A 20,434-nucleotide genomic window follows, 5' to 3' on the forward strand; every position below is an offset into this window, starting at 1 on the left:
GAGGTCAGTTCACCTAGCAAGTTAGGCAGCCAGACTAATAAAATGAAACACTGGAGATGGTGGTTGGTTATTCTCCATTTGCTACCCATCCCCAGATCCATTCTTTGCCCTTTTCCACTTTTCTGTGTGTCCCAGGGGAGACTGACCCCTATGGATGGCACTACCTATGTCCCCTTGCCCTCTAGAGGATTAGGCCAATAGGAGCCTCAGGCAGGATGTTGGAGAAAGCACAAGAAAGGAGAAGGTAGATGTCTCCCGCTGCCCTTCCTGGCTATCTCTCATCCTAGGCTCTCTCCTCACCCCCACTCCACACTACTGGCCGCCTCCTACAAAGACAGCTTCTATTGGACACCCACTCCCTTCCAAGACTCTTGAAAATGTCATCTCCTGGTAATGCCATCTCCTTCCTTTGTACCTGGAGGCCTAAGAGTGGGAATAGTCCATGGTTCCACATTCCTTGCTGGTTCCCCCAGCCATAACTGCATCTCTGTAAACAGCCCCTCTAATGAATTGTATTTGAACTCCAGCTGGCTCTAACTTCTATTATCTGCTGACAGAGTGGGAGATAAATACATGCATACATATACATACATACATACATATATTTATATATGTGACCAGAGAGGCCTCATTCCTAGTGAGAGACCCTTGATTTCTACAGAAAATAACCAGCCTACAGAAACTTCCCTTGAAGGAAGTAAGAAATCGAAGTAAGGGAGAGGAAAGGAGAAAGAGGCAATTTCTTCTTTGCCTTAGTACAATTTTTTTTTTTTTAGTTCTTGATGTCTGATATATGTTTAAATAATAGATTCTACTTCAAATAAGGTAAAGTTAGATACTTTTTCTCATCAAAGAAATTCTAATTCTCAAATCACTTATATTTTTAAGGTCTAAACTAAGATTCATTAATATAGCAAATTAAGAACCAAGGCAAACTATAATAAATTCTTTTCCAAATCAAAAGTTAGTAACCTGCCCAAAATATGACTATTTAAAAGCTTTCTAACTATTTAGGTAAAAATATGTTCTGGTGCTTCAACCATCTGTGTTACCTAAAAGATAGAATAATATGTCTTATACACAGGTATCAACTTGTGACAACATCATAGAATTAACAAAAGCATTTAAGAAATGTTAGCATGTTTAAAAATCACTGAGTTCTTTCTTGAAACTCTTCTTTATCGCTCTTGGTTTCAAGATTTATCATTTCAAGGCTTATTTTCTAACTGAATATGTTCCAAAGTTTGCTTTATTTTATAAAAAGATTTTGAGATAATCAGTTCCCACATTATCATTAAGAGCCGAAAAACATCATCATTGCTGCTGTTGTCATTTCTTGAGGTTTTTAAATGCCACTTTTCATTCCAAAAGCTTATAACATGATGTGCACAATGAACAGGAAACAGATGTGTCCCAGAGATTTATTTGAATATTTTGTGTGTATTTACTACAAACAGACAAGAATTAAAATACCAGCTTAACATAAATTCTCTAAAAATTCTTTTAAAAGTGTTCCCAGATTGGGGATACACAGAATTAAAAAAAAAACAAAAAAACCCTCCAGGGTTAGATATCACTTTTGGCAATTCCATTCATTGTATGGCTCTGAATTTCTGAAAAATAAAGTAAAATAGAGATACCTACCCAGCCTTCCTAATGGGGAAATTATGAAAATCAAATATAATAAACAAATGGAACAATTCTCAACAATTATAAAATGTCATATAAATGACACTTGAGATCTTTTTTGTGAATGTTTATGACAGGTCATAACTCCTTAAATTTATTTATTTATTTATTTATTGAGATTTATTTATTTGAGAGACACCTGAGTGGCTCAGTTGGTTAAGCGTCTGCCTTCAGCTCAGGTCATGATCCCAGAGTCCTGGGATCGAGTTCCGCGTCGGGCTCCCTGCTCAGCGGAGAGCCTGCTTCTCCCTCTGCCGGCCGCTCTCCCTGCTTGGGCTCTCTCTCTCTTCCTCTCTCCCTGACAAGTAAATAAAAATCTTCAAAAAAATATTTATTTATTTGAGAGAGAGAGAGACAGTGTGGGGGAGAGGGGCAGAGGGAGAGAGAGAGAGAGAGTGAGAGAGAATCTCAGGCAGACTCCCTGTTGAACATGGAGCCTGTGATCATGACCCTGTGATCATGACCTGAGACTAAAACTTTGCAAACAATGGCGAAAGATGATATTTCTTAGATGCCTATGAATCTATAATGTAAAGTCAATAAAAGAAGCAAAAAGATAAAATAATGCAAAGAATCACATATAATGAAATAGGTGAACATTCTTAACCTTAGTTTGTGTTTCTGCATAGACCGGTGTCATATTGTGAATGATTTGCTAGAATGTGTGTGTGTTTACATGTGTGTGCTTACATGTACATTCATAATTATACATGTGTTTTAAACATTAGGATACAACTAGACTTGCTTCATTTACTGAATTGATTAGTTTTTGAATGAAGAACAGTCAAGACTTCCTTTTTTTTTTAACCATTATAAGAAAATCCCTTAAAACTCTTATAGAATACAGAGTCAGTTCAAGTCTATTTCATTTTGTCAACTTTGAATTCCATCTAATGTTTTATAAATAAGAGTTGGAATAAATCTTAAAATAAGCAACAGGAGTTAATTAGAGATCACTAGAAGTTGCTTACTTGTTGGGATTTTATTGCTAGTATTTCTTCCTGTTTTCAATTTTAGAACATCTAACTTTATTAAGATAGTTAACGAGCACAGATTCCATGACAGGGCTGAGAGCAAATGGAGAGAGCATTTCTCTGTAATGCTCAACTTGCCCATGGTCTTGTGTTCATATCTAGAGATCTTTCTCACTGAATATACTCTGTACTGTTTGTTTTCTTGTCTACTTCATACAAGTGCCTTAAAATTTTGTGATCAACAGATAATCTGGGTCAATTTTATATTGCTTAATACATTGTTCTAATTAGTAGATATTATTGAATCAGCACCTCAACCAAATAAAGCAACTACTAACATTTAAACGAACAGTATTTATTTTGAAGAAGACTGGTAGTTTGTTTTTTCTGTTTGTAATCGTTGTCAACATAGTAATTCATGTAGCTCTCTAGAACTTTTATATGCAACAAGTTGAGAATTAAGAAAGAACATATTATTTTTCATGTCTTGCATCTACATGCATTGCAGCCAAATTGCTGCAGAATATTTTAGACTACAGTTTACAATCAAGATATTCTGCTCTAAAATCTCTACACATTACTGGAAAGCATAACAAGCAGTGATTGTGAATCACTGATTATTCTTCATACTCCAATATAGATACATAGCCTAATTGGTTTTACCAAAAGTTGAAGAAAAAACTACTCTTCATTAATTCTACTACTGTGCATGTAGACTAGGCTTCTTGATCTCAACCCATCTGTTGTTTATTCGCACAGTATTATTTTTTTAATAATACCTTTATTATGAAAACATACAATTCACCCTTTTAAAGTATACAATTCATGTGGTTTCTAATATATTCACAGAGTTGTGCACCCATCACCACTATCTGATTTTAGAACATTTTCATCATCCTAAAAAAGAAAAAAAATCCCCTTACATATTCGCAGTCATTTTTGATTCTTCTATCCCTCCAGGCCCTGGCAACTACTAATCTACTTTTCCTTTTTTATATATTTGCCTATTTTAGACATCTCAATATAAATGGAATCACAAAATATGTGGCCTTTTGTGTCTAAATTCTTTCAGTTAGAATGTTCTCAAGATTTACTCATGTTGAATCATGCGTTAGTAGTTTATTCCTTTTTATGGCTAATTAATATCCCCATATATAGATATAGCACATTTTATTTATCCATTTATCAATTGGTGGACATTTGAGTTGTTTGTATTGTTTGATTATAATGAATAGTGCTACTATGAACATTTGTGTACAAGTTTTTTTGTGGTTATATGTTTTCAGTTCTCTTGAGTACACCACATACACACACATACACACACACATACACACACACACACACCCCAAGAAGTGGGCATTGCTGAGTCACATGGTAACTCTATGTTTAACTTTTTTGAAGAAATACCTATTTTCTAAACTGGCTTCACCATTTTACAATCTATGAGAGTATTAATTTTTCCATATCCTTGCTAAAACTTGTGACTGTCGTAATCATCCTAATTTGAAGTAATCTTTTTTCAATTATGTAACATGTCACTTTATTGACATTGATTAATTCCAACAGATTTTATTTTATTTAAATTCAATTAGCCAAGGTATAGTACATCATTAGTTTTTGATATAATGTTCAGTGACTCATCAGTTCAGTATAACACCAAGTGCTCATCACATCACGTGCCTTCCTTAATGCCCATCACCCAGTTATCCCATCCCCTCACCCACCTCCCTTTCCACAACCCTCAGTTTGTTTCCTGGAGTCAAGAGTCTCATATGGTTTGTCTCCCCCTCTGATTTCTTCCCATTCAGTTTCCCTCCCACCCCTATTGTCCTCTGCACTATTCCTTATGTTCCACATATGAGTGAAACCATATGATAATTGTGTTTCTCTGGTTGACTTATTTCACTTAGCATAATACCCTCCAGTTCCATCCATGTTGGTGTAAATGGTAGATATTCACCCTTTCTGATGGCTGAGTAATATTCCATTGTATATATGAACCACATCTTTCTCCATTCATCCGTTGAAGGACATCTCAGCTCCTTCCACAGTTTGACTATCGTGGACGTTGCTGCTATGAACATTGGGGTGCATGTGCTCCTTCTTTTCACTACATCTGTATCTTCGGGGTAAATACCCAGTAGCGCAATTGCTGAGTCATAGGGTAGTTCTATTTTAATGTCCTGAGGAACCTCCATACAGTTTTCCAGAGTGGATACACCAGCTTTCATTCCCACCCACAATGTAAGAGGGTTCTCCTTTCTCCACATCCTTAAAATGTCCAACATTGGCAGTATATCTTTAATGTTTACATATCTACTCTATGGTGTCCAGCTGGAGTATCTGAAAGTTCTTTGGGCATCATGATAGTGGTTTCATTTTCATCTTCTTCAAATTTCAAAAGAATCACCAAAGATTATTCTTCTAGATTATTTGTACTCTTTGGTCAGAAATAAATGTCCAATCTTCCACCTTTATTTTGCTAGTACATATAATTATATTTATTGATAATAAATAATAATAGATTTCCTTAAAGTAAGCATTGCATAAAAATTCAGGGAATAGAAGGTTCACACTATGCCTCATGGCTTTAATATATTTCATTTCCTCTACTACAAAAATTAGAGTAAATCACACCACTTCAGGAAACATATGAGAGGAAAAAACTAATACAGAGTAAAAAACATGTTTGCATATGTAACTCAGAACTATGAAAATATTCTATTCCTTTTTTAATTTAATTTTATTGTGTTATGTTAATCACCCTACATTACATGATTAGTTTCTGATGTAGTGTTCCATGATTCATTGTTTGCATATAACACCCAGTGCTCCATTCAATATGTGCCCTCTTTAATACCCATCACCAGGCTAAACCATCCCCCCACCGCCCTCCCCTCTAGAACCCTCAGTTTGTTTCTCAGAGTCCATAGTCTATCATGGTTCGTCTCCCCCTCCAAATGCCCCCCCGCCCGGCTTCATTTTTCCCTTCCTACTATCTTCTTTTTATTTTTTTAAACATATAATGTATTATTTGTTTCAGAGGTGCAGGTCTGTGATTCAACAGTCTTACACAATTCACAGCACTCACCATAGCACATACCCTCCCCAAAGTCTATCACCCAGCCACCCCAACCCCCCAGCCCCCACCACTCCAGCAACCCTCAGTTTGTTTCCTAATATTAATTCCTCATATCAGTGAGATCATATGATACTTGTCTTTCTCTCATTGACTTAGTTCGCTTAGCATAATAACCTCTAGTTCCAACCACATCATTACAAATGGCAAGATCTGGGGGGTTTTTTTGATGGCTGCATAATATTCCATTGTATATATATATATACCAAATCTTCTTTATCCATTCATCTGTTGATGGACATCTTGGCTCTTTCCATAGTTTGGCTATTGTGGACATTGCTGCTATAAACATTGGGGCGCACGTGCCCCTTTGGATCACTACATTTGTATCTTTGGAGTAAATACCCAGTAGTGCAATTGCTGGGTCATACCGTAGCTCTATTTTCAACTTTTTGAGGAACCTCCATACTGTTTTCCAGAGTGGCTGCACCAGCTTGCATTCCCACCAACAGTGTAGGAGGGTTGCCTTTCTCCTCATCCTCACCAACATCTGTCATTTCTTGACTTGTTAATTTTAGCCGTTCTGACTGGTGTGAGGTGGTATCTCATTGAGGTTTTGATTTGGATTTCCCTGATGCCGAGCAATGTTGAGCACTTTTTCATGTGTCTGTTGGCCATTTGGATGTCTTCTTTGCAGAAATGTCTGTTCATGTCTTCTGCCCATTTCTTAATTGGATTATTTGTTCCTTGGGTGTTGAGTTTGATAAGTTCTTTATAGATTTTGGATACTAGCCCTTTATCTGATATGTCATTTGCAAATACCTTCTCCCATTCTGTCAGTTGTCTTTGGTTTTGTTGACTGTTTCCTTTGCTGTGCAAAAGCTTTTTATCTTGATGAAGTCCCAATAGTTCATTTTTGCCCTTGCTTCCCTTGCCTTTGGCAATGTTTCTAGGAAGAAGCTGCAGCTGAAGTTGAAGAGGTTGCTGCCTGTGTTCTCCTCTAGATTTTGATGGACTCCTGTCTCACATTTAGGTCTTTCACCCATCTTGAGTCTATTTTTGTGTGTGGTGTAAGGAAATGGTCCAGTTTCATTCTTCTGCATGTGGCTATCCAATTTTCCCAACATCATTTGTTGAAGAGGACTGTCCTTTTTCCATTGGACATTCTTTCCTGCTTTGTCAAAGATTAGTTGACCATAGAGTTGAGGGTCCATTTCTGGGGTCTCTATTCCATTCCATTGATCTATGTGTCTGTTTTTGTGCCAGTACCATACTGTCTTGATGATACGGCTTTGAAATTAGAGCTTGAAGTCCGGAATTGTGATGCCACCAGCTTTGCTTTTCTTTTTCAACATTCCTCTGGCTATTTGGGGTCTTTTCTGATTCCATGCAAATTTTAGGATTATTTGTTCCATTCCTTTGAAAAAAGTTGATGGTATTTTGATAGGGATTGCATTAAATGTGTAGATTGTTCTAGGTAGCATTGACATCTTCCCAATATTTGTTCTTCCAATCCATGAGCCTGGAACGTTTTTCCATTTCTTTGTGTCTTCCTCAATTTCTTTCATGAGTATTTTATAGTTTTCTGAGTACAGATTCTTTGCCTCTTTGGTTAGATTTATTCCTAGATATCTTATGGTTTGGGGTACAATTGTAAATGGGATCAACTCCTTAATTTCTCTTTCTTCTGTCTTGTTGTTGGTGTATAGAAATGCCACTAATTTCTGTGCATTGATTTTATATCCTGCCACTTTACTGAATTCCTGTATGAGTTCTAGCAGTTTTGGGGTAGAGTCTTTTGGGTTTTCCACATAAAGTATCATATCATCTGCAAAGAGTGAGAGTTTGACTTGTCTTTGCAGATTTGGATGCCTTTTATTTCTTTTTGCTGTCTGACTGCTGTGGCTAGGACTTCTAGTACTATGTTGAATAGCAGTGGTGATAGTGGACATCCTTGCCTTGTTCCTGACCTTAGGGGGAAAGCTGTCTGTTTTTTCCCATTGAGAATGATGTTCACTGTGGGTTTTTCATAGATGGCTTTTAAGGTATTGAGGTACGTACCCTCTATGCCTATACTCTGAAGAGTTTTGATCAAGAAAGGATGCTATACTTTGTCAAATGCTTTTTCTGCATCTATTGAGAGGATCATATGATTCTTGTTCTTCCTTTTATTAATGTATTGTATCACACTGATTGATTTGCAGGTGTTGAACCAAACTTGCAGCCCAGGGATAAATCCCACTTGGTCGTGGTGAATAATCCTTTTAATGTACTGTTGAATCCTATTGGCTAGTATTTTGGTGAGAATTTTTGCATCCATATTCATCAGGGATATTGGTCTGTAATTCTCCTTTTGGATGGGGTCTTTGTCTGGTTTTGGGATCAAGGTAATGCTGGCCTCATAAAATGAGTTTGGAAGTTTTCCTTCAATTTCTTTTTTTTTTTAACAGTTTCAGAAGAATAGGTATTAAGTCTTCTTTAAATGTTTGGTACAATTCCCCTGGGAAGCCATCTGGCCCTGGGCTCTTGTTTTTTAGGAAACTTTTGATGACTGCTTCAATTTCCTTAGTGGTTATAGGTCTGTTCAGATTTTCTATTTCTTCCTGGTTCAGTTTTGGTAGTTGATACATCTCTAGGAATGCACCATTTCTTCCAGATTATCTAATTTGCTGGCATATAGTTGCTCGTAATATGTTCTTATAATTGTATTTCTCTGGTGTTGGTTGTGATCTCTCCTCTTTCATTCATGATTTTATTTATTTGGGTCCTTTCTCTTTTCTTTTTGAGAAGTCTGGCCAAGGGTTCATTAATAATCTTATTAATCCTTTCAGAGAACCAGCTCCTAGTTTCATTGATCTGTTCTACTGTTCTTTTGGTTTCTATTTCATTGATTTCTGCTCTGACCTTTATTATTTCTCTTCTCCTGCTGGGTTTAGGCTTTAGTTGCTGTTCTTTCTCCAGCTCCCCTAGGTGTAGGGTTAGGTTGTGTATTTGAGACCTTTCTTGTTTCTTGAGAAAGGCTTGTATTGCTATGTGCTTTCCTCTTAGGATGGCCTTTGCTGCATCCCAAAGGTTTTGAACAGTTGTGTTTTCATTTTCATTTGTTTCCATGAACTTTTTTTTAATTCTTCTTTAATTTCCTGGTTGACCCATTCATTCTTCAGTAGGATGCTCTTTAGCCTCCATGTATTTGAGTTCTTTCCGACTTTCCTCTTGTGATTGAGTTCTAGTTTCAAAGCATTGTGGTCAGAAAATAGGCAGGGAATGATCTCAATCTTTTGGTACCAGCTGAGACCTGATTTATGACCTAGGATGTGATCTATTCTGGAGAATGTTCCATGAGCACTAAAGAAGAATGTGTATTCTGTTGCTTTGGGATAGAATGTTCTGAATATATCTGTGAAGTCCATTTGGTCCAGTGTGTCATTTAAAGTCTTTATTTCTTTGCTGATCTTTTGCTTAGATGATCTGTCCATTTCAGTGAGGGGGGTGTTAAAGTCCCCTACTATTATTGTATTGTTGTCCATGTGTTTCTTTGATTTTGTTATTAATTGGCTTCTATAATTGGCTGTTCCCATGCTAGGGGCATAGATATTTCAAATGTTAGATCTTCTTGTTAGATCCTTTAAGTATGATACAGTGTCCTTCCTCATCTCTTATTATAGTCTTTGGTTTAAAATCTAATTTGGCTGATATAGGATTGCCACCCCAGCTTTCTTTTGGTGTCCATTAGCATGGTAAATGGTTTTCCACCCCCTCACTTTCAATCTGGAGGTGTCTTTGGGTCTAAAATGAGTCTCTTGCAAGCAGCATATCAATGGGTCTTGTTTTTTTATCCAATCTGATACCCTGTGTCTTTTGATTGGGGCATTTAGCCCATTTACATTCAGGGTAACTATTGAAAGATATGAATTTAGTGCCATTGTTTTGCCTGTAAGGTGACTGCTACTGTATATTGTCTCTGTTCCTTTCTGGTCTATGTTACTTTTAGGCTCTCTCTTTGCTTCGAGGACCCCTTTCAATATTTCTTGTAGGGCTGGTTTTGTGTTTGTAAATTCCTTTAGTTTTGTTTGTCCTGGAAGCATTTTATCTCTCCTTCTATTTTCAATGACAGCCTAGCTGGATATAGTATTCTTGGCTGCATATTTTTCTCATTTAGTGCTCTGAATATATCATGCCAGTCCTTTCTGGCCTGCCAGGTCTCTGGGGATAGGTCTGTTGCCCATCTAATGTTTCTACTATTGTAGGTTACAGACCTCTTGTCCCCAGATGCTTTCAGGATTTTCTCTTTGTCTCTGAGACGCGTAAGTTTTACTATTAGATGCCAGGGTGTTGACCTATTTTTATTGATTTTGAGGGGGGTTCTCTCTGCCTCTTGGATTTTGATGCCTGTTTCCTTCCCCAAATTAGGTTAGTTCTCTGCTATAATTTGCTCCAGTATACCTTCTGCCCCTCTCTCTCTCTTTCTTCTTCTTCTGGGATCCCAATTATTCTAATATTGTTTCATCTTATGGTATCATTTATCTCTCAAATTCTGCCCTCGTGTTCCAGTAGTTGTTTCTCTCTCTTTTTCTCAGCTTCTTTATTTTCCATCATTTGGTCTTCTATATCACTAACTCTCTCTTCTGCCTCATTTATCCTAGCAGTTAGAGCCTCCATTTTTGATTGCACCTCATTAATAGCCTTTTTGATTTTGACTTGGTTAGATTTTAGTTCTCTTATTTCTCCAGAAAGGGTTTCTCTTGTCATTTTGTCCAGAGGAGAATAGATGAATGAGAGAACAAAATGCTAACAAGGTAACAATGACCCCAGAAAAATATACACTAAACAAATCAGAAAAGACCTGAAACCAGGGGAAAAGAAAGGGAAAGAAAGAAAAAAGAAAAACAAAGAAAAAGATAAAAAAAAAAGAATATGATCAAATATGATCAGGCTGGTGAATTGATCAGTGCCACACACTAAATTTGGGGCATATTTTGGTCTGTTAGAAGAAACTGCCTCCTAAAATTTTAAAGAAAGAAAAACTTATATATGTACAAAAATAAGGGTAAATATGATGAAGGGATGAAATATGACTGTAAGGATGAAAATTATAAAAGATTTTATAAAAGGAATTGATAAGATAAGAAGTTGGTTGAAAAAAGAAAGAAGAGAAATTTAAAAAAAAAGGGGAGAGAATGTGATTAGGCAGGAGACTAGAACAAAGCCATACACTAGAGGTTTAGGGTATATTTTTGTCTGTTAGAAGCAACTGTATCCAAAATTTTAAAGAGAGAACAACTTATATATATACCAAAAATAAGGTTAACTACTATGAAGGCATAGAATATGACTCTAAAAATGAAAAATAAAAAAGATTTTTTAAAAAGGGATTGATAAGATGCTGGTTGAAAAAGGGAAAAAGAAAAATTCAAAAAAAATAGAAAAAGAAAAAAAGAAAATTACTAAAGAATCATGGGGAAAAAGCCATGAATTCAATATGCAGTATTCCCCTAGTGCTGGAGTTCTGCCGTTCTCATTGATCAGTAAACTTGGTCTTGGCTGGCTGTTCTTGCTGATCTTCTGGGGGAGGGGCCTGTTGCTGTGGTTCCCAAATGTCTTTGCCAGAGGCGGAATTGCCCCGCCCTTGCCTGGTCCGGGCTAAGTAACCTGCTCGGGTTTGCTCTGGGAGCTTTTGTTCCCTGCAAGCTTTCCGTACAGATTTGGAGGACAAGAGTGAAAATGGCAGCTTCCCAATCTCCGCCCCAGAGGAGCTGAGAACTCGGGGCCCTGCTCCTCAGTGAGCCCCCAGAGAAAAGCAGTCAATCACTCCTGTGTCCCAGGTCTCGGGCCACACTCCGTGCTCACCCGGCCTGTGATCGAGCATTTCTATCTCTGGCACCTGGCCCCATGTGGAGTCTCCAAACCCAGCAGATTCCTGCAGTGAGCTCCTGTGCCACTCCTCCCTGGGGAGGAAGGGGAGTCTCCCCAGATCTGCCACTTGTTGGGTCCCTGCTGGAGGAAGAGTGGCCCAACTGTGCCACGGATCACAGTTTTTGGCAACCCCAAGCTGAGAGCCCACTCCTTGGCTCTGTCTCTTCAGCCGGCTTCCCCGCTCTGATACCTGGGAGCTCTGCCGCACTCAGGCACCCCCGGTCTTTCTGTGACCCCGAGGGTCCTGAGACCACACTGTCCCAGCGAGGGTTCCACCCCCCACTTAACCAGTGGAGCGACATCCCTTAGTGGAGCAGACTTCTAAAAGTTCTGATTTTGTGCTCCACGGCTCTATCACTTGCCAGAAGCGGCCAAGGGAGGCCCCCTCCCCCGCCGTCTATCCACCCAAATATCGCCCCAGATTCACTTCTCTGCACATCCTACCTTCCAGAAAGTGGTCGTTTTCTGTTCAGAGAGTTGCTGCTATTCTTTTCTTTGATCTCCTGTCGAGTTCATAGGTGTTCAGCATGGTTTGATCTGATCCCTATCCAGCTGAACTCCTGGGACCAGACGAAATTTAGGTCTCCTACTCCTCTGCCATCTTGCTCCTCCTCTGAAAATATTCTATTCTTATAAGAAGTCCAAATTCCTTGGCATCCTTTTAAGATCCTTTCAAATCTGGTCAGAAGTTCACTTGCCTTTCCTAACTTTTATTCCATTGTATTCATCCATTTCATGCTGTCTTTTCCTAGAATGCCCATTGTCCTTTTCCTCCACCCATGAAACCCTCTCCCCATTTACTGCAAGACCACATTTCACTGCCATCATCTCTATGAAACCCTGTCTTTTTCTTCCTGTTGACTTTATGCTCTGTTCTAGGGCTCATCAGACACAATTAGGAAGGCCATTCTGTGCATATCTCTAGGTATCTTGTGAATGTTCTTGAGAATAGTGCCAAGCATTTCAACATCTCTGAATCCTGGGGGCCAGAAGACTTCCTCCTGCACAGAGGTAACACCATAAATGTTTGAATGTTTGAGTGAATGAATTACATAGGGGCAGATGCTGCAGGCAATAAAAATGAATAATTGACTGTCTTGGTATAGATTATGGTCTAGTAGAGCAGATGAAAAATAGCCACATAATTTGTAAAACAAGCAATTTAAGTATTATTATTTCAGAGCCAAATCCCTTTCTCTTGATGTATTTATTTTTTATTAACTACAAGAATATTTCCCCCACATATATAGTGACCCACTCCTATTACAAGAAATATCAGTCTTCTTGGTTTAATACTAACAATTTATTTGTTTCAGTCCTGAAATTTTAGAGCCCACCTACCTGCTTTAACTCTTTATAAACTGGTGAAAGGAAAATAAATTAATTAAATCAACCTGCTCAAATAGTCCCAGAATTACCTAATAGCTTAAAAAATAATTAACTCACATTGCAAATTAAGGAATCCAGCATTGCAGCAAAAATGTTACTGCTCATCAGTGATGGTTATTGTGATTCAAGTGTGCCATGACTTAAATATTCTTGCCAGGGCACCACCCTGGTACTCCCTCCCCCAGTACAGCCCTAGTGTGTCACTCAGGTTGAAGTCTGCTAATAAGTTTTAGGAGTTTTTTACAGTGTTTAGAACTGTCCTTCACCGGGATTCTAAATTCAAATTTTTTTCCTAAGTACCAGTTGCCCAAATTTCTTTGGACCAAGTTTCTGGCATGGACTTGTTCAGGAAATAGGGTGGGAGGAACACCTATTTTATATTTTAAGTGAAACAACATTCACACAAGAACATTATGCAATAACAAAAAAAAAAAAAGTTTAGTTGGTGGTGAAGTTTAAGCTCTACATCATTGTGACTTTGTTTTGATCATAGAAGAAGCAATCATGGGTTCTCAAGTTGAAGTAACAACACTAATATGGTAATTCCAGTAGACTGCTTAATTTAACAGGCTTAAAATGAAACATGTCAATGTTATAATTGAGAACAAAACTGCTTGTTTTTTTGTCCCTAGTTCCAAGTGAAAAAAATTAATGGACAGCAGATTTTCAGTAGAAAAACAAGTGTTCTACCCATTTTTGCCTCTGCAGAACATGGCCCTGGAGTCCAGTACACAGCAGGAACTTAAAAATTATTCAACTCTGGGGCGCCTGGGTGGCTCAGTCGTTAAGCGTCTGCCTTTGGCTCAGGTCATGATCCCAGGGTCATGGGATCGAGCCCCGCATCGGGCTCCCTGCTCAGCGGGAAGCCTGCTTCTCCCTCTCCCACTCCTCCTGCTTGTGTTTCCCCTCTCGCTGTCTCTCTATCTGTCAGATAAATAAATAAAATCTTTAAAAAAAAAAATTATTCAACTCTGGCGTTTGGGTGGCTCAGTTGGTTAAGCCTCCGACTCTTGATTTTGGCTCAGGTCATGATCTCAGGGTCATGAGGTGGAGGCCCATGTTGGGCTCCATGCTCAGCAGGGAGTCTGCTTGAGGTTCTCCCTCTTCCTCTGCCCCTCCCCCCACCCACACTCTCTCACTCTCTCTCAAATGAATAAAATCTTTAAAATAAATAAATAAATAAATAAATAAATAAATAAATAAATAAATAAAAATCATTCAACTAAACTAAGTTGGCCATATGAGTTAGCTCTGTGACTTAGCATCACTGTCTTGGAGAGCAACTCGCTGAATATATACATAGTAAAATTTAAAAATCTGAATCTTTATGAAATCTTAATAGAAGCAGCTCTAGACAATACTACCTACCCTTAACACCTCAGAGTTGAGGAGGGGGGAAGAAAGCACAATTTGATGCTATACTAAAATGTATTCTAAACCTCATATTTAACTTTTTTTAAACGTCATTTTACATTTTTCTTATAAAAATCTGTTACTTTAACATAAAAAAAATTAAAAAGTATTTATTTACTATTGAATAAAACTGATACCACCCTTCTACCCAGGTTGGAGTGCCTCATTTATCCTGTGGCTTTGAGAACCCATGATTTAACTACCAAAGAACCCTGGCCTTCACCAGCAGCAGAACTTTAGGCCCTCTCCTATTCCCAACCCCTTAGTGAAATGTTCTTTTCTTGTTAAAAAAAAAAAAAATCCCCTTGACATCTAGCTAATTTGAAAAGTAAGTCCTTGTTAATGTCATAATGGGTTCTGATGTCTTAATGTATACCCATTTTATTGGGATATTTTCAAGATAATTCCCTAATACAAAGTAAGGATTCCAGGTGAGGATTCCAGAAATAATAACAAGAGTTGATAGAGATGATTTTGGCCAAACACTAACATTCTCTTTTGATGCCCATCAAATGGCATCACTTCCTATGGCCTACCACACACAGACCCTGCCCTATATTCCCACTGTCTAATTCTAATTCTGCTAAAACTGGGAAGAAGAATAATTCACTTCTATTTACTTTAATCCAGGCATTTTGCTAAATGCTTCATTGGTTTGTCTCATTTAATCCTCACAATAATCTTCAGAGAGAGGCAGTATTTTTATCCCCATTTTATGTTTGAGAAAACTGAGACTCACAGAAGCTATATAACTTTTCCTAGATCACACAGCTACCACATGGTGGTTCCTGGGCATGAATCCAAGAAATTTAACTCAAGAACCTACTTACTCCAGTAATTATACTCACAATATATTAGATTACCTCTATGGAGAATACTTGAGTATGAAATGTATGTTTTTATTTTTGAGATATTAACCAGTAATCCCAAATACTTTTGCCTCATTTTATAGACTCCATATTCTAAATTCTTAATCAGTTCAGTCTCTAACCTCTCAAGGTACTTCTGATTTTCACCCATATTTCCAAACTGTCAGAGAAGTCTAATCAGATTAGATCTCATTTAAAATAGAAGAGTACATCATACAAAGTCTAGAGCTTAACATTTGCTGTCAAGTGACCCCATGTAATTAATGACTAGTTTGTGACCCTAGTTTTTACCTTCCTAAGCCTCAGTTTACTCAATAACATGTCTTCCTGTCAGAATAAAATTGGTTAAGAGAATATCTTGGCTGACATTGGTTTATGTTTAGATTTACTGAAGTTCAGAAAATGAGCACTGATTCTAAATTTAATTCTGCAGCAATAGCTATTTTCTTAGTCTCTATATTTGCATTGAAGTAAAATGAGGAAGATTGCCATAAGATTCATAACACATATAGAAGTTAACTTTAACTACTACTGCTAGTGCTGGTTATCACCATTAGTGTGCAAGTCCTAGAGAAGATTTTCAAAAATTTAAATTCAAAGTATTTATTAACCCCCAAAAAGAAAGCTAAAGTTCCCAATAATTATAACCTTGGTCATATAATAAGTATGTTTTAACCATACTTTATTTCAATAAGATATAATTTTATAATTTCTCTCTTCATTTCTTTCTAATTCAGTAATACTGTAATTTTCTAGAACCCCCTATATGCATATGTACATATATATATACATATGTATATGTATTGAATTGAATAGATTTGATTTCCTCCACCACCTGTAAACACAAATCCACTCATCCACTCCTCTTTCTTTGAAGTTCTCTCAAAACTGCTTTAAACAAAAGCTGCTTTAAACAAAAAACAGCAAGTGAAGCTAACATGTGAATGTGGCTCTTGACTCAGGGAGGTTGTACAACTCATTCAACAAGGGAAGCACTGCAACTTCTTAAGCGCCTTTTCTGGCCTGTACATATACATATATGTGTACACATATCTATACACATGTTTACATTTATACACACACTATTATATGTTTATGAAAACACTGAAGAGATATTTTGAAGAAAGTATTTATCATGATTTTTAAATGTCTAAGCATTAATCAATTTATCAGTATTTGATTATTGTTCAAAGCCCCATGGGCCGTACTGAGAGACGTAAGACATAACTGAGACTATAGACAGGGAGATGAAATGTACAGATTACTTATCAAGGCTTTCCCAGGAAAGGAACAGCAGGAGGCAGGGTGATAATACAGGTTAATTAAGATGGGTTGGAAAGCGAAACTGGGATATGAGACCACTGAATGCAGGCATAGGAGCATAAGTAATGTCTGATGGGTTTGAACTGTGATCCAACATGAGATTTTTCTAGAAATTTATTTGTGCAATTTTGAAAATAGGACTAAGAAATGAAAATATGAAAGCTGGAAACAGGGGCAAAGGTGTTTTAAATATATTTATTAGGTAGTTAATCATTTCACACATAAATTAGAAGAGGAATTCCTTAGCTCTGATGGGTCATGTTACTGAGATTTGATGGCCTTGAACCTCTCAGGGCTGCCCACCCTATTTTTGATCTTCATTACATTTCTTTACCTTTTATCTTTTCCAAACTTTGGCTCCTGCAATCTTCTATTTGGTGGCAATCTATTCAGTCATCCCTGTGGGCTTCTCCCTTCCCTTCTCTTGGGTTATCTATACTATGTTACCTGTATTGTGTTCTAGGCAGAGTCCTCCTTTGGGTGGCAGTCTTGTCCTGCCTAGCCCTAGTCCTGCTAGATAGAGATAATTAGTTGTTACTTTTGAATTGAACTGAATTGAATAGATTTGATTTCCTCCACCACCTGTAAACACAAATCCACTCATCCACTCCTCTTTCTTTGAAGTTCTCTCAATACCATTAAGACACAGCTGCTTTAAACAAAAAACAGCAAGTGAAGCTAACATGTGAATGTGGTTCTTGACTCAGGGAGGTTGTACAACTCATTCAACAAGGAAGGGAAGCACTGCAAATTCTTAAGCGCCTTTTCTGGCCTGGGTCTCCCCGGGTGGGGTAACAATCTCCAACATTTTGACCTATCAACTTAACTCCCCAATCTTCAGTTCCCTAGAGAGTGGGAGTGGGAGAGGAAGGAGTAACATGAACATGATTTAATGCACTCTTACTTATAAAAGTCTATAACAAGAAGAAATAAAACAGTACCCTGAGTTCTTTATTAGATTCAATTCCCAGTGTACAAACATCTTAATTCAACTCAAACAAAATAGTCCACACACATAACCATTTCTAAGGAGACTGTTTTCCTCCCTTCATTAGCCTCCCTCTTCCCTCTTGCATTTATCATTCTTCCTTTCTTTATTTTCTTTTCTCCCCCTCTTGTTTTTCTTCTTTTCTCCCACTTACAGTCTCCCCCCAAAAAACTTTAAGGGCAACCACTGTTCAACCACAAATCACCATAAATGAAGCAAACTCTCCATAAGCGAAAGCAAAACCCTCTGTGGGGGCGTGTCTGAGTGGACGCCCCCTCTTCTCTCTCTCTCTCTCTCTCAATGCCAGACAACAGCACAGCGAAGTTCAAGTGTCCTCAGGAGAGGGAGGTGGTGCTCACTTTCAGAGACAGTCTAATTCCTTCTGCGCAATTTGACCCCAGGAAAGCAGCCTCCCCTTAAGGGCCAAGGAGCCAGGGCACTTTGAAAATGCCCTCCCTGCCCCAACCCAGGGAGAGGTAAGGGGTGTGAAGGCGGGGCCACTGGGCTGGCGACACTCTCCCGAAGGTCCAGCCCTCGCCCGCCTTCCTACCACCTTAGGGAGCTGGCACAGAGAGCGGGATCACCCTCTCAATGAAAGGCAGATGTCCCTTTAAGGTTTGCTTTGCAGCCCGTGGACTTTAGCCTAAACACGAACCCGCGAAGCTGGCTTTATTTGTCCATGTCTCGGACAGAGCCTGGGAGGCTGCCAGTGGGATTTCAGAGACCGAGCGCGCGAAGGGGCGGGCGATGGGGCAGTAAGTCTGGGATATGAAAAGCGTGGAGAGGACCTAGAGGCATTCGTCGAAAACACAGGAAATTCACTCTTCGGCTTCTCGGCGCCGCGACTGACCGGGGCCGGAGACTGAGACCTGCGTCGTCAGAGTGGCCCAGAGCGCGCGGCTCCCGTGCCCAGTCCTGCCGCGTCTTTCCCTCCCGTCCAGCGCGTCCCCCGGGCTCTGCGGGCTCCCCGGCCATGGCCCCCCGACGCCAGGCCAGCCCAGGGGTCGCTGTCGCCTGCTGCTGGCTCCTCACCGGTGAGCGACCTTGTTTTTTCTGAGCATCTGCGTGCGGGGCTCCGGGCTACGTGTGGGTAGGGAGGTACAGAGAGCTCTGGCCCAGAGAGGTGGAGGGAGCGCTGGTTCACTTTGGGACGCTCTCCAGGTAGTCTAGGCAGGTCCGAGTACAGAAAGGAGTGTCTGCGTTTTGTTTTTGATACTAGTTTTGATGTGTTTCAAAACCTTCCCCCGCAATGCTAGGAGGGAGACAGTGCTGAAAACTTTACAAGGTAGAAATGACTTTACAATTAAAGCTGTTTTGACAGTTTACATTGTATTTTAGGACTTTGCGGAATGTCGTTCCCCCGCCTTTATTTATTTATTTGCTTTTTTTTTTTTTTTTGGAGGAAGGAAACTAGAGGGCACCGGATATATATGCAAAGTTCCTACCTTCAGGTTACTCAAGAGTGAGCATTATTGCATTTTCTTGCTGTCAAGTATTCAAGATCCTTTCTACTACAGAAGGAGGAAAGAAAGAAAAGCAAGGCAAAATTGTTTCTTGTCCTGAAATGATGTTTCTATATAAGGAGGAGGAACACTTTGAAATTGAGAAAGGGATAGTCTCAGAGCAGACTATTTTTTTAAATGCAAAATATAGTATTGTTACTTCTGTATAAAAGGTATTTTTAAGGAAGGACTTTAAAAAAACACTGGAAATGCAAAGTTATATCCAGTTTAGAAAAAGGTTGAATCATAGCATTTTCTAAGATTTTCCAAATGACTAACCCATGGTCAGATTTTACCATATACTGAGGGAGGATAGTTGCAATGGTGAAAGAAAAAGGCAGATTGGTGAAGCTTTGTGTGAAAGAAAGTGACCTGATTAATGATTAGGTTAATGGCTGGGTTTAGCCTATCATCAGTATTCAATGTTCAGTGTCTTTACTGCTGGCATGCTTATTGGTATTAGTTAATTTAACATTTTTCCATTAAAAACAGGGGTGATCAGGCCCATTACTCTGATTTAGATGCCCAAGCATTATTAAGTCTTATGAAAATCACTGAGAAATGGATTATTCGCAAGCAAAACATGTTTTCATGGTGAGGTGGTATTAAGAGAGTTAATTATGAGCTATTGACTTTTCATCCAAATATTTTCCACTACTCAGGATGTGTCCAGTAATCCAAACAGTAGTAACTTCTGAACAGCTTTACAGCCAGTGAATGGTTTAACTTACTAGCTACTGTCACTGCCCTTTGCACTTATTTGACCTATGATGCCTCTTCAGCTCAAACTTTTTGGAGGTTGTTTGCATTTTGTTGTCGTTGTACAAAATCTGAAGTTTTCTAACTACTCAAGTTGTACCTTTTTCATTTTACCAAATAAGCAGTCACTAGTGCAGAAACGATCAAATGCAGTTTGCACATCTCCTCTAAAAAGACAAGAATGAAACTTAAAAAAAATAGAGGTTAATAAGTTACAATTTCACATATGTATATAGGAAATATATGTATATATATACAATTTTATATATTATATAATTGAAGATTTTTTAGGTTTAACTATTTACTCATGCCTAAAACAGTCACAGTTGCATACTATGGGTTTTCTGCAATTGTTGGGATAATATGCCTTGCTAAATGCAGAAAAGGACTTAAAGAATAATGCATAGATATTTCTAAATTATAATATTTAATTTCCTTTTGTGTGTATGTGTATTACTCAATCATACTAAAATTTAAAATTTATTGCATCAGAATCAATATGTTCCTCATATATGCTATATTTATAACCATTTCAC

General features: G+C 38.4%; 1 protein-coding gene across 1 annotated transcript in view; it reads left to right on the forward strand.

The window, feature by feature from the left end:
* The first annotated feature begins 18,045 nt into the window (after positions 1-18,045).
* Positions 18,046-20,434, forward strand: part of LOC118006776 (integrin alpha-1-like) — a 170,762-nt gene continuing 168,373 nt past the window's right edge. The window contains exon 1 of the mRNA XM_034999543.1: positions 18,046-18,671. Within this exon, the coding sequence (XP_034855434.1) occupies positions 18,611-18,671 (61 nt within the window). The 5' untranslated portion in view covers positions 18,046-18,610. The remainder of the gene's footprint in view (positions 18,672-20,434) is intronic.

The sequence above is a fragment of the Mirounga leonina genome, unplaced genomic scaffold, assembly GCF_011800145.1.
Source record: "Mirounga leonina isolate KUSES-001 unplaced genomic scaffold, KU_Mleo_1.0 Mir_99, whole genome shotgun sequence".
NCBI classification, from domain to species: Eukaryota; Metazoa; Chordata; class Mammalia; order Carnivora; family Phocidae; genus Mirounga; species Mirounga leonina.